Raw genomic sequence first — 15042 nt, 5'->3', positions numbered from 1 at the left:
AGGCCTCCTTCTACATTAGCTTATTGCCTTTGCTCAAAAGCTTGGCCTGGATTTTATCGTTTTTAGGCCTCCTACAAACATTTCTCTAAGGTAGATTTCTAGGTACACGCCATGCCCTCAGTGACAAGAGAGTTTCTTTAATTCAAGAATGTCATCTGCAACAGTCTCACTTGGCAACGGCTTCTTTTCGCAGAATGCAACTCTTCAGTGCAATCGCATTCTGAGTCGTGTCAGAAAATGAGCCCAGAGCCTTATTAATTTTGGAATAGTCCATAGTACTGGGGTCTTGTGGACGACACTGGTTAGGCACCACCTCTATAGCATCTGGTGCCATCATGCTGAATAAAACACTTACTTCATCTTCATCTCCTATTTTATTTGCTTTCAGCCAAATGTGTAATCTTCATCCATGAGTACACCAGTCCTCTTTGTTAGTGTTGAATTCCTCCATTGTCCCCATATATGCCTTCAGTACAATTTTTCAATTACATAACATGCTGACTCAGGGTCTGCCCAAACATGATGTGCACACATAGCAATCTTTCAAATTGCTCACACTTCCTCAAAATCAACTTTACAACTTCTAAAAATGTGGCACCATGTTCTTACTTTCTCAAATGAAATGTCAAAGGAAATTTCACCCCAGCCTCATCACCATCTTTCTGTTGCGTATTATACTGAGTAAGACTAACATGTACTCAGCTGCAGGCAGCCATTGTTGAACTAAATTTATTTACACCTCTCCAACGAAGAGGGCAGTATAGCAAAACACTCAAATCTTCTTGAATTGAGGGGTTATATTTGCTACTTTCCAGTCTGATGGAACCATACCAGAATCTAATAAATTTTCGAAACTTAACACCAACGCATTTACTACCTCACTAGCCACCCTTTTAAGACCCTAAAATGTAGTCCATCAGGACCGGAAGACTTGTCAGCTCGCAGCTCCATCAGTTTGCTCAGTGCCTAGTAATTGTAATTTCACCAAGTTCCTCTCTCCCTTCCACTTCCTGATTTACAGCTATTACTGGAATGTTTTTGTATCTTCTTTAGTGAAGACAAAAGCAAAATATTTGTTCATTTCATCTGCCATCTCCTTATTATCTACTTTTACTATTGTCACTCACTAGAGGACCAACACTCTACTTATTCTTTTCCTTTTTAAATACCTGTAGACACTCTTGCTTTCCATTTTTATATTTCTAGCTAGGTCCCTCTCTACTCTAATTTCTTTCGACTCATAGAAACACAGAATTGTTACAGCACAGGAGGAAGCCACACAGCTCTTCATGTCTGCACCAGCTCCCCGAATGAGCAATTCACTAAGTGCCATTTTCCCGCTTTTTCCCTGAAACTCTGCACATTCTTTCCTTTCAAATAACAATCCAATATCCTTTTGAATGCTTTGATTGAACCTGCCTCCACCATATCCTCGGACAGTGCATTCCAGACATTACCCACTCACTACATGAAAACGTTTTCTCTCATATCGCTTTTGCTTCTTTTGCCAATTATTTTAAACCTGTACCCTTTCGTTCTTAATCCTTTCATGATTTGGAACAGTTTCTCCCAGCTACTCTGTTCAGATGCCTCATGGTTTTGAATACCTCTATCAAATCTCCTCTCAGCCTTCTTTCCTCCAAAGAAAACAGGCCCAATTTCTCCAATCAATCTTCATAACTGAAGTTTCTCATCCCCTGGAACCTCATCTCATGATTCTTTTCTGCACTCTCTCCAATGGCTTCACCTCCTTTCCAAAATGTGGCATAAGGCCAACTGTTTTAATAGACTCCACTGTTCAAATTTCAATCCTATCTTGGAGTATCAACTGTGGTTTAGTTGGTAGCACTCTTGCCTCTGACTTGGAAGGTTCAGTGCTCAAGTTCCTTCCCTTATTCATCGTTGGAGCCAAAAATAACCATGTTCATCATCTGGGATGTTTTGTTGGATTCTGGTGCGTATATAAGTGACTGCTAAGGCTGATCTATGCCTGGAATGTTCTGCTGCAAATAGGACAGGATATCACAGATGAATGAGTTGCTGGCTTGTGATTTCCTCTCCTTGTGTTTTCTGTCTACTTCAGATATGCACTTGCTTTCGAAGAAGGCCGCATCATTTTCTATTTAGTTGCAGTGATCCTAAGCGAGCTTCAGGACTCAGTTGATATCAAAATTCCTAAGAGAAACCTTCAGAGTGCCCTTGAGCGCTTCCTTTGACCGCCATAAGGGCACACCCCAGACTCAAGCTCTCCATAGAAGATTCGCTTTGGTCAGTGAGTGTCAAGCATCCTAGTTACATGACCAGCCCAACTCAGTTGTGACTGTCTCAATATGGTGTTGATGGTTGGCATGCCAGCTCGGGTGAGCACCTCAATGCCTGGTATTTTTGCCTTGTCACCTGATCTTCAGAAACTTCCGAAGGCAGCTCAAGTGAAAGTAGTTGATCTTCTTGGCATGACGCTGGTACACAGTCCAAGTCTTAGACGCGTAGAGCAGAGTGGGCAGGACAATTGATTCAAAGCCTTTCATTTTGGTAGGCAGACTTACTCCTCTTCATTTCCAGGCTGATGTTTGAAGTCTGCTGAAGGCTACACTTGCTTTGGCAATTCTTGTTGTCAATATAGATGGCTCAAGAGAGTTTGCTGATGGGATAAGCGAAACTATCCACTGCTGACAGGTTCTGTTCATGGACTGAAACATTGGGCTTGAGATAGGAATTTCTTGGAGCTGCTACATTACTTCAGTTTTTATCATGCTGATCGTAAGACCGCAGTTGTTTCATGCATTGGAGAACAAATCCATGCTACATTGCAAGTGTATGCTTCAGCAGGCTTCAAACATCAGTCTGGGAATGAAGAGGAATAAGTCTGCCTACCAAGCTGAAAGGCTTTGGATCAATAGCCCTGCCCACTCTGCTCTACACATGTAAGATTTGGACTTGTGTATCAGTGTCATGCCAAGAGGCTCAACCACTAAACTGACAGCTAGTGCACAGTCATCGGCAAACAGGAAATCGCCTTGGTCTTTGCCTGGAGTTGTTTCAAATGGAGCAGCTTCCACGTTTGAAATTTTGATGCCAGGATCACCTTCATGGTAGGCATTGGAGAGCATGGCAGAGAAAAACATGCCAAAGAGGGTTGGTTGGTGCTAGCGCACAGCCCTGTTTAACTTTGTTAGTGACTGGGAATGGGTCAGAAGACTCGCTGTCATCCAGGATACGTGTGAGCATGCCTTCACGGAACTGTCAAACAATTGTGATGTATTTCTCAGGGCAGCGGAATTTATCCATTACCTTCTAAAGGCCCTCACGGCTGACTGTGTCAAAGGCCTTGGTCAGGTCAATAAAGGTGGTGTAGAAGTCCATGTTCCGTTCTTCGGATTTCTTGACAACCTGAGCTGTCTAACTGCAAACATTACATCAGTGGTTCCTCAACCTTTACTGAAACCGCACTGACTCTCTGGCAGCAGATCCAATCGAGATGTTGCACAAACCAGTTCAGAAGGATTCTGGCAAAGATTTTGCTGGTGATGGAGAGAAGATTCCTATTTGATAATCGCAAGATTGGCGAGTTCCTTTCAGCTTATACAGATGGACATTGGAGGCATCTTTGTATTCTTGCAGAATGGTTCCTTATTCCCACATAGACTGAAGGAGCTGTGAACTTCTTGACCAGGCATTGACCACCAGCCTTGTAGACTTCACCTGGGATGTATCAGCTCCTGAAGCTTTGCCGCTAGACAAGAGTTTGATTCTGTTCTCATTTCTAACATCGTGGGAGGATCATCAAGAGAGCATTTGATGGTAACCTGTGGCAGCCTGTTGATTGCTTCTTTATTGATAGATGAAGGCCAATTGAGGATGTGGTTAAAATGCCCTGCCCATCTTTCTAGAATTTGGGCTTTTTCTGTGAGCAGTGTTGACTTATTGGCACTGAGGATTGGTGATGAACCAGTAGACTAGGACTTGTAGGCAGATTTCAGAGCATCATTGAATCTATTCCAGTCTTTGTGGTCTGCATATGACTGAAATTCATTTGCTTTCTGATTCAGCCAAGTGTCTTGCATCTCTCTGACCTTACATTGGACAGTCCTGCAGATGTTTTGGTAGGCATACTTAGATTGTGATAACTTGTCATTGAAGAAAACCCTAAGAGGTGATGTTTCTCCTTCAGTAGTTTCTGGATTATCTCATTGTTTTCATCGAACTAATCTTGATGTTTATGAAAAGTAGGGCCAAGGGCCACCAGAGCAGTGGAGTACAATCATCCTCAATGTAGTGAGCATCCATTTTTGCTGTACAAAGATGACTGAGAGATTTCTCAATTTCTCTGAGAGACATTCCTTCGTGACTGCCTATTTTGAGCCTTGAAACATTGAGACGCTTCTGGATTTTCATGCCCCAGGGCATGCATCTAGGAGGAATAGACCTTGATGTTTAGCTTTGAAATAATAGTTATGGAGCTATCTGAAGTACAGACACTGTCTCAACTGCACACCTATTGTCTGTGCTCACAATTTTCAGCCAAAATAAATCTTTCATTTGTACTTTTAAGTTGTGCTGTGGATTTATGCATTTATTTGCGTGATGTTCTTCATTGTAAATTATTATATAATTGCTAACAATAACAGTGATTTCCTAACAGCACATGAACACTTAATGCTTTCTTCCTACTTTTCTATGTCTCTTGTTTACTCTATTAATGTGCTTCTACTTAATATTATATACTTAGATATTTATATATAACTGATATTGCTCATGTCCTGATGAATGATCACGACCTGAAATGTTAAATCTGTTGCTATCTCCACAGATGCTGTCAGACCTGCTGAGTCTAGCATTTTCTGTTTTTATTTCACATTTCCAGCACCTGTGGTAATTTTGCTTTGATAGTTCTCAATCCTCCCTTGTTTCAAGTTTTATATTAATTCCATTTCTGAGAACAGTATTCAGTTATGGGGACAATGAGAGTGGCTTCACTCATAAGGGGTGACTTTCCACTTAGTGTTTCAGGTTGAACAGGGCAGCAGTAAGGAGGGGGAAAAAAACTACTGCTGACAACTGCCCCTAGGCCCACACCTTTAGATTATGGCCTCAATTTAGGCAGCTAGCAGTCTCACCTGAAACGGACAGGAGCCTCGAAAATATTGTTAAACCAGGGTTCTGAGAGCAAGTTTGGACTCCACCTGGCAGTGTGCACACTCCCTCTAGCTGAACTGGGCATAAAGTGCCCAAAGCAGCAGTGCTTAAAGAGAGCGCAGCCACCAGTTCTGAAAACAGCATGGGCACATTTTTTTTTAATGCCCTCATTCTCCACACAGGATTGTTACATTTACTGCCATTCTGTCCATTTGTGGCTCCCCCACCTCCTCTACCCGTGAGCAAGATTCTGCTGCCTTTGTTTTACATCAACTTGCAGACCAAGTGCACCCAGAGGCATGATGTGGCTTCTGCACTGGCAGATCTATAGTAGCCATGATCTTCTCCATATGCCAGTTACAAGATAAGTGCAGGGAACAGGACCTACCTTTCTATGTTACTTTCATAGATCTCACTAACACATTTGACACTGCCAGCAGAACAAGACTCTGTAAGATTGTGGGAAAGATTTTGGCTGTCGACCAAAGCTCCTTAGTCTCATGACAACATACAAGGTGCTGTATAGTTTGATGGAATCACTTCCGACACTTTCAGGGTGAAGAATGGAGCAAAATGGGGCTGTGACCCAACCCCACCTTGTTTGGTATTTTTCTCTGTGCTCCTGACCTTTGATTCCTGCAGATAAGGAAGAGGTTTACCTGAATACCAGATCAGACAGCAAACTCTATAGCATTCTTGATCAGAGAACTTTACACTGATGGCACTGCGCCAGTCACCCACACGGAAACTCAGCTACAAAGAATTGTGGATTGTCTCTCCCATATCTGTTTTCTGTTCTCACTATGTGTCAAGAAAATTGTGGTTACGGGTCAGGGTATCACATCACTACACTCGATCACACTAAACAAGAGAAAGTGGGTAGAAAATTCTTCTATCTTGGGTCCAGAGGTACAGACAATCTGACTCATGCTGCAGAACTTGATACATGCATAGCTGCAATCTTTGACTGACTCACAAAAATGTGCATGGAAAAACATCAAGATGACCCTTAGGACCAAGATGTTGATTTATGAGGCCTCAGCACCTTGTTGTACCGCTGTGAAGCAAGGATAACGTAACAGCGATCAAGAAAGGAAACTCAACGATTTTCAATGTCTGTGGTGCATCTTCAGAGGACATAATCACGAATGCAACAGTACTCTCATAAGGAAATCTCCCAAGTATGTTAGCACTTATCATACGGAGATGATTTTGCTGCTTGTTTGCAGGATGGAAAACATATCCCGAGGGTTATTGTGTGTCCCCCCTTGATGTTCAATGACATTACCACCACTGAATTCTCCCACTATCAACATCCTGGGGTTATCATTGTCTAGAAACTAAACTGAACTAGCCACATAAATACTGTGGCTACAAGAGGTCAGAGGCTGGGAATTCTGCAGCGAATAACTCACCTCCTGACTCCCTCATGCCTGTCCACCATCTACAAGGTACAAGTCAGTAGTGTGATGGAATACTCTCCACTTGCCTGGATGAGTGCAGCTCCAACTACACTCAAGAAGCTTGACATCGCCCAGGTCGAAGCAGCCCACTTGATTCACACCCTATCCACCACCTTAAACATTCACACCCTCCACAACCAACACACAGTGGCAGCAGTGTGTACCAGTTACAAGGTGCACTGCAGCAACTCACCAAGGGATCCTTACACAGCACCTTCCAAACCCACAATTGCTACCATCTAGACATCGTTCAAACCCGCAACCTCTACCATCTAGAACAAGGACAGCTGATGCACAGGAACACCACCACCTTCAAGTTCACCAAGCCACACACCACCCTGACTTCTTGTATCTTGTCACTAGGACTGATTGGTCTCTTCAGTCATTAGCAAAAACCTCACCCTGTGAAACTATCCATTGTCAACAGATTTGCTGCATGTCCATCACCTGATGTAGGTAGGATGCCAATGATGACAGTTGGCTTTGTTTCAGAGAGCTCCCCAACTATTCTGTTCCGTGAGCAGGGAGCAGTGTTCACAGAACTGAATGCTTCAGTGTTAAGTCAGGAATTGAGTGCTTTGGCGCAGGTGGTGGGGTGAGAAAGGAGGTGCTCCTCTATTCATTTTCAGTAGTTTGCTTATTTTTGTCTCTTAAGCTAGGAAACTAACTTGTAGTTACATTACTAAAATAGTCTATTGGTTAACTGCTGTAAAATTAGTTCAATAACTAATCAAATAAATAAGGTTATAGACATGACAAGGTAGGTGTTGTGCTGTAGGTACAAGTGGAAGTTGGTGTAGAGCATTGCAACCCCAACCATGTCTGTGGCAAGTGCACATAGCCAAAGTTTCCTCAAACTGTGGTACAGCTGGAATCCAAGCTGCAGATCTTGCAGGGCACCAGGGAGTGGGAGATGACAATAGGTCATCTTATCTCCAGGATAGTTGCCTTCAGGACTTATTTTGAAGCATTGAAGAACACTGGCATGCTAGACTGCATCACAATGAAAGCATTCACTGGCATGACGCAAAGCGTAAGGCCAAAGAGCAAGAGCTTTACTTGTGTAACTAAACAATCTTGGGGTCAACAAGATGGTATTACATGAAGGCAAATAGATACAGTGGGAAATATAGGGCAGACAACAAAGTGGAATGGAGACCACAACCAGAGCAGTGATTATCTTATTGAATGGTGGAGCAAGTCCTTTATAATAGAAAAGTGGCAACCCTGTAAACAGTACACAAAAGTAGTTTTTAAATATTATGGAAATTATGTCTATTAGTTTAGCAGACTCCAGTAACCTCCCCACAACTGATGCTATTAGGGATAAAAAGTGACTGCATATTTGGACAAATGAGTTGATCAGAGCAAGCATGGATTGTAAAGGGTCAAGTCATATATTTCAACTAGGTTGGTTAGACATGAGAAGCTATGTAATGAAGTATTGATGGATTATAAACAGAAAATGCTGATAATAGTTGGGTAAGGACACAAGAAAGAGTAGATTATTCAATCCTGCTCTGCTGTTCATTATTTTTTGTCTATGGATGTTTCTCTTTAGAAAAGACTTCCACAAGCTCCACAGAAGAGACCAAAAAAGAGCAAATGTGATAACCTAGGATACCTATTTTAAAATCAACCCATCACTAATGAGTGAAGTGCAAATAAAATGAAGTCCAAATAAATAGTTTTATATTTTATTTCAAGCTCAAATAAAAATACAAAAAAGTTATAAAAGTGTAAACAAGTTTCCATAGGAACACTTTAGAATGTGATCCCATCTCCTAGTCAACCATTTTGTTGCATACATTAACTAATCCACAATATTTTAAAATTCAAGCACTCAAGCAGTTACTGGTCCCAAAAGGCAGCCATTTACTATTACCCAAACCTCCTAGCTCAGCTAAGATTGCCAACAGGTCAGTTAAGAGTTCTATAACAACAGTTTAGACATTAACTCTTGCTGAAGAGGAGCATGAAGAACAAAGAAGCTCCATTCCACTTTCCCAGGCACAGGATGCCAGTAGACTATTAGCAGCACGATCCTCAACTTGGGATGGAAAGCCATCTTTCTTGATCTGTTGCATTAATTGCCTAGAGAATAAAAAGGTTAACAGGTTATGCCGCATTCAACTAGCTACTGGTATTATATGAAAAAATGGTTTCAAATTTAGATGGGAAGCTGCACTGTATGAAGCCAGGTACTCAGGCCAGAAGTTTAATCTGGTACAGACCGAGTCAGGCTGCAAATTGATCCAGCAGCCATTGCTAGTTTCCAGAAATTATTTCAAGTCAAAACAACTACATTACCAAAACAAGCCACTGCTGCCTTTGTACATGTATGAAGTCTCATGAGTACATCATGCTAACATAGGAAAACCAAGAACATCTAAGCTAGTCAATTTGAAAAAGTGCAACAGCATAAAAGTCTCAACTATGAAATACTGTACCAGGCTGGTCTTGACATAACATAAAAGATCTGAGGTCTTTGAAATCCATTGAATGTTGAAGCAGCAGCAACAGTGTAAGCTCCCATGTTCTCAAACACCATCCAGTCTCCAACCTGCAGCTCTGGCATACTACAACGTTCTACAATACGATCAAGCCCATCACAAGTTGGGCCCCAAATACTGGTCAAGTACAGCCTCTCATCAGGCTTTTGTTTCTAAAAGAACAAACACATCCATTTTTCACAATTTATGTATGCCTTTTAGGTATTTAAATTTATGTACAATTTAGGATTAACAAAAGGCCTTACCTTGACCAGAACTGGCATTACATCAGCATGATCATACAGTATGCAGTTGAATGATCCATAAACACCATCATTTACATAGTACATGAGGGTCCTGTCATATTCACCATCATCCTCATCTTTAAAAGAAGATGGTACACTTATTAGCTACATGTAATAGGATTGTCACTGAAAATCAGAATATGCCTTATGTTGAGCAATCTAAGTCAATTACTATTTACTGAATTGATGCAGTACAAACAATACTCTGATAAGGATCTATACCAAAATGGAAGTCAATAAGTTAAAAATAGTTCTACATTTAGTGCTCAATTTCCTTGTTAGAGAAATTGTTTGTTCTGCTCTCCCAGAAAGTCAATTCATTATCTTTTTACATCCCATCTTTATTAATTACTACACGTCCATTTCTGAAATATTCAGTACACAACTGGAGAAAACGATGTTTCATATGCCCACATTATAAATAGCTTAATCATTAAGATTAACAGGAGGTCTCTACATCTTTCCATTAAGAACTTTTTGGTATGTTTTAGACGGTTAACAAAAAGTCAAGAAATCCTTGATAGACTACACAATAAAAAATAAAATGGCTAGACCACCATTGATATACCTACCATCAGAGCTACTCTGTTCATTGAACATGACCTTCTTAGCAATGATATTCACAGAAAGTGTGTAAGCAGATGCCGCATAGAACCGACCAGGCTCGGCAATGACTTGAACTCCAGAATCAGTGGGGAAGTACTTCTCCAATGCAGGATTTATAACAGCTGCAATCTAAAATTATCTAGAGTTAATCATACTCCATGCTCAGGTAAATAAATTCACTTGAAACTAAATAGCAACACTTCTCACCTCTTCAAATTTGAGCCTGGTATCTTCTGAACCAGGAAAACCACCACCAATATCGAGCAAGTACATGTTAAAACCATGTTCTACCTAAAAGTAAAAGGACATGGTAAGAAAAATAAATGACCAACATAAAAGTCCAAAATAATAACTTTTGTTGACTTCAAACTGCAATAAAAGTGGTAGCATTAATCAAGCACATAATTGTTTAAGTGAAGACATTTAAAAACTGGTGAAATCAAGATACCTACCCCCATATCAAAAACAAAACGAGCATCTGCAATAGCCTGGGCATATGTTTGGGCATCTGTACAACGACTTCCCACATGAAAGCTTTCACAGGGGAGAAAAAAATTAGTCCATACAAGTCAGTACCTAATAACGCCAATAGATTTAAACCAATGAGATACAGGAGTGCTTTTAAATCCAAAGGTGCACTTAACATGGCTTCCACTGACCCAAGTATAAGCAGAGGACTTAACTGAACTTGCAGGGGGGGGGGGGGGGGGCGGCAGTGAAGAGCTGTGTTCATGCAACAGCTTTATTCAAATGCTATTAATTCCAAAGTGCTGATCCATAGTAATAGAATGTAGCAAATTGTCTGCATTAAATGGCTTTAACCCCAACTTAAAATACCAGTCTTATGAAGGTTCCAGAGTGTAGACCTTTGCTGAACAGTTAAGTGTTCATCCACTCGACTGGCACATAGGATTATCTGACAACACAAATTTTGCAAGTATTGTGAACTGAGGAAGATAGCATTAAGATTTCAAGAGGACATAGGCTGATTGAATGGACAGATACATGGCAGATTAACCTAATGCAAAGTATGAAGCAATATATTTTGCTAGGAAGAATGATGGAAAAGCAATACACAATAAAGGACACAATTTAGGAAAAGAAGCCAGCGAGATGTGCACAAATTGAAGGTGGCAGGTCAGGTCAAGGAAGTGGTTAACAGGGCGTATTGAATGCTGGGTTGTACAAATGGAGCACTAAGGAAGCTATGCTGAACCTTTGTAAACCACTGACTTGGCCTCAACTGAAGTAACCACCAGTTCTGGGCACCACACTTAGCAAGGCATTAAAGAGGGTACAGAAAAGATTAGAAAATGGTCACAGGGATGAAGGACTTCAGTTACAAGGATAGAGCAGATGAGCTGGGTTTGTTCTTAAAGAGAAGATTGAAAAGAGATTTGATAGTCCCCACTGGCAGAAGAGTCCAGAATGGAGGACACTGATTTAAGGTGTCAAAAATCAAGGAGACACAAGGAAATTTCTCTTTAAATAAGTACTGTGGTTAGGGTCTGCAAATGTAATGGAGGTGGTCTCAATTGTGGTTTTCAGAGAATTGGATAATTTTCCAAAGCAGAAAAAAAACTCAGGGCAATGAGAAAAAGGACAGGAGAGTGGGACTATCCGAGTTGCTCTCAACAGGTGCAAGGACAAACATACAGGCCAAATGGCCTCCTATGCTGCAATCCTATGATTTTTTTTTGCATCGCATCAAAATCTAGATGTTTCATACCATAATTACAGTTGGGCCACAGATTCTAACTCCTGAATCATCACATTTTTGGAGCACTGTTTTGCACCATGTACCTTTACACTGCTCAAGCCATCAGTACAATTCCAAGATAGCAATGACAAATCTACCTTACTCCAATAATGTCAATATCCAGCTCTTTGGCACGTTCAAGGAGAAGCCTACTAGTCTTAAGTGTTGCTCCAAACTTAACACTCAGGCGGCAGATAGCCTTGGAATCATCGGTGGCAATGCGCAGAACCAGCCTAGGACAGAGGAAGAGGTGGATGTATTTTACGTCAGGATTTGACGTTAATTCGATAAAGGCGTCAATGAAACAGTATAAAAGGAGAATCCAATATCCAGTAGATGAACCGCCACAGGCAACCTAAAATAGGAAAACCTGTGCAGGAAACAACATCCCAGAATTAAGATCTGCCAGACAAAAAAAAAAAATCTGACAGATGAGATGAAATAGCATGGCTTGCTCAATTAAGAGAGTCTGGAATAACCTAGTCAAAAACAAACATCCAATAGTATATACACAAAATACAAGAACAGCTAGATATATAATGCTGTCTAAATATTATGAATTAACCCACAGCTGCAAAGGCTAGCAAATGCTCAGGCCATCCTTCATGCCAAGGTTTTCAGGGCCAAGTTTGATTTTGACATTTCAAGCTGGAGCTCAAATTTTCCTCAGCCCAGTAACCAAACTTTTAACATGTAGTTGTGAAGAAAAACTCAAACGGAGCATAGTGTTTGCTGCTATCCTGTACATTTCCACTGGACTGAAGTCTCCAACCAATAATTAGATCTTTCCCTCCCTTAGGAAACCCCTGAAAGGCCCAAAGGATTGTTAGCATTGGAGTATTGCTGCCACCCAGTGTTCAAGCATTAAATGTAGCATGTGAACACAACTCTGCATAAGTTAAAAGACTTCATACAGCAAGCTCTGCTTTTGCTATTGGAATACAATGAGTTTTCCCTCAGTTGTACTATCAGCAACTTACTTTGCACTTGGATGACCTCTTGCTACTTTCAGCAGCTCCACTTCACTATCAAATGTCATCTTCTGCACCCCATGCGTTGCGGCATATTTGATTTGAGACAATTGTTTGCAAGGATTAGCATAGATTATTTTCTCAACTGGAACATCAAGGCTCTGTACCATCTGAATTTCAGTCTGTAAAGAATTGATTGTATTAATATCATTACAACAATAACAGAGGCAAGCTTAAAATTAGAATACATAGTAGTCAGTGTTAACATACCTTACTAGCACAATCAAATCCAGCACCCAAAGTAGCAAGAGTTTTAACCACAGCTTTATCATCATTGCATTTGACAGCATAAAAAGGAGTCACACGAGGAAGGATTTTGTGCCACCGTATGTGTTTCTTGACGATGTCACCCAAGTCCGCGACATAAAAAGCATCTTTGTCATCCTGGAATTATAAAGCACAAGGTCAAATTTCCATGCTAGAAATAATCACATTATATAACATTTATAGTGTAGAACAATGTCCTGATAGGAGCGAGACATGGACAAAGTTCAAGGAACAAAAGGATTTTAATCAAGGAGAGGTCAGTTTGCGTGGCTGGAGGATCTTCAAAGATAGGTACAAAAACTGTCAATTATATAGATTTAGACATGTTGAATTCCTCAATGCACTTCACATGAGAATCAAGTAACACAAAATACTTACAGAATGAGAACTTTCATTTATTTTGCTTTCCAATATGTCTCTGGCACTAAATCCTTCTTCAAGGAAGGCAAAGTCAAATTCACCATTGCTGAAGTCATTCATTTTGAGATTTATAGGAAGTTTCAAAGCAGGAATTCACGATATGCAACAAACTGGAAAAAAAAATAAGCAATAAGCTAAGCGAAGCAGGATAACAATCTAATTTAATATATTGTTAATTGTTTAAGAATTTATACCTACATGGGCAAGTAAGAGATGGAATCTAATTACAAGTACAACTCAGCTTAGGTCTAGCCAAGGCGGCTTCCCAACAGAGTTAAACCCTCGAAGATACAACGCAAGGTCTGGGCTCTCTGTGTAGCCGTTATACACCCTTCTGACTTGTTCGTTCTGTAACACAATTGCACAATATTCATATAGTTAGTAGCAGCAAAAAAAAAAGTTTTAAGAACGAGGATACGGTCTCCCTTCCAAATCCAGGAAGTAGCGCAACTCCCGAGTGCCAGCTACAAGAGCGTAGCGTGAGCGCGCATATCACAGCGGGTGCTGCCCCAGTGTCTCCCTTCCTCTCGGCTCTTTTCCTTCTCACCCAGTCAGCAGGAAAGGCGGAGCTCTGTTGATTGACGTGCCTGTCGACCAATGGGACAGCAGAACTCCTTCCTGCACGTGGGTGAGGCGCTGCCTGCGAGCCAATGGGGGGGAAAGGAGGGGGCGGGAAAACACGCTCACCGGCAAAAAAAAAACCTGCGGATGGCGACCTAGCAGTAACCCAAGGTATTTCACAGCTGCCGGGAGTGAGAGAGAGACAGACAGACTTCACTTACCACAGACTTGACGGGTTACTAAAAATACACGACAGCGTTTACTTAAAAAATTGTCCCCCTTCCCTCCGCAGCCAATAACTTTTGAGAGCGGGAGGGGATTTTCCTCATTTCATGTTGTATTTATCACTTCCACCGAAGACTCTCAAATTAAATTTTCTCCGTTCGAGTTCGGCATTTTTTTTAAAAAAATTTATTTTTTCACGAAATAAAAACGACATCCCCCCCTCCACCCCCACTCAACCAGCACCAACCTGAATTTACACGTGGCACTTGGCAAATTTACGCCGGTACATTTTTTTTTAAAAAAAATTACAAACACACACATACAATACAACACAGTGAAAACAATTACCTTAAAAAACATTTACGAAGGCTGTGTCCATCGAAGAAATCCGTCTTAAAAAAAAAAGGAACAGTATTCCCCTACCGCACACTCGCCGATATCAAACAGAATAAAAGCCCGGCGCCAGCTTCCCGTCCCCCCCTTTTATAGATCGAGGCCGGGTTGCCACGCGACGTGTCCAGCCCAAACCGGTCCTGATCGGTTTGCTCTTGTCAGCGATCAATGGAGCAAACGCCAGAGCCTAGGGGGAGGGGGGAGGGGCACATCCTCTCATACGTCACCGTGATTGACAGCTGGCCGGGGCCCGGGGCGAATCACCACGCATGCGCGGAGAGTAACCCTGAGCCGGGCGTTTGCAGCGTTGTGAGGTCTTGTGATTAAATCTTTTGCACAATAATGTTGAATCCTTTGGGGTGGGGCGTGCTGGGTAAAACACAC

At 41.4% G+C, this 15042-nt stretch overlaps 1 protein-coding gene across 1 annotated transcript; it reads right to left on the bottom strand.

The window, feature by feature from the left end:
* Positions 1–8283: 8283 nt before the first annotated feature.
* On the bottom strand, positions 8284–14821 carry odc1 (ornithine decarboxylase 1). The gene is made up of 12 exons (XM_078541613.1): positions 14614–14821; positions 13678–13827; positions 13438–13589; positions 13003–13176; positions 12742–12914; positions 11860–11994; positions 10455–10536; positions 10210–10293; positions 9969–10131; positions 9358–9473; positions 9050–9264; positions 8284–8693 (listed from the first exon to the last, which is right to left on the bottom strand). Exons 3-12 carry the CDS (start codon positions 13537–13539, stop codon positions 8546–8548), a joined length of 1392 nt encoding a protein of 463 aa, XP_078397739.1. The 5' UTR covers positions 13540–13589; positions 13678–13827; positions 14614–14821; the 3' UTR covers positions 8284–8545.
* Positions 14822–15042: the final 221 nt, after the last annotated feature.

This window comes from Cetorhinus maximus, chromosome 5, assembly GCF_964194155.1.
Source record: "Cetorhinus maximus chromosome 5, sCetMax3.hap1.1, whole genome shotgun sequence".
Lineage (NCBI taxonomy): Eukaryota > Metazoa > Chordata > Chondrichthyes > Lamniformes > Cetorhinidae > Cetorhinus > Cetorhinus maximus.
Note: the sequence above shows the minus strand (reverse complement) of the source record. Positions and strands in the feature narration are given on the sequence as shown.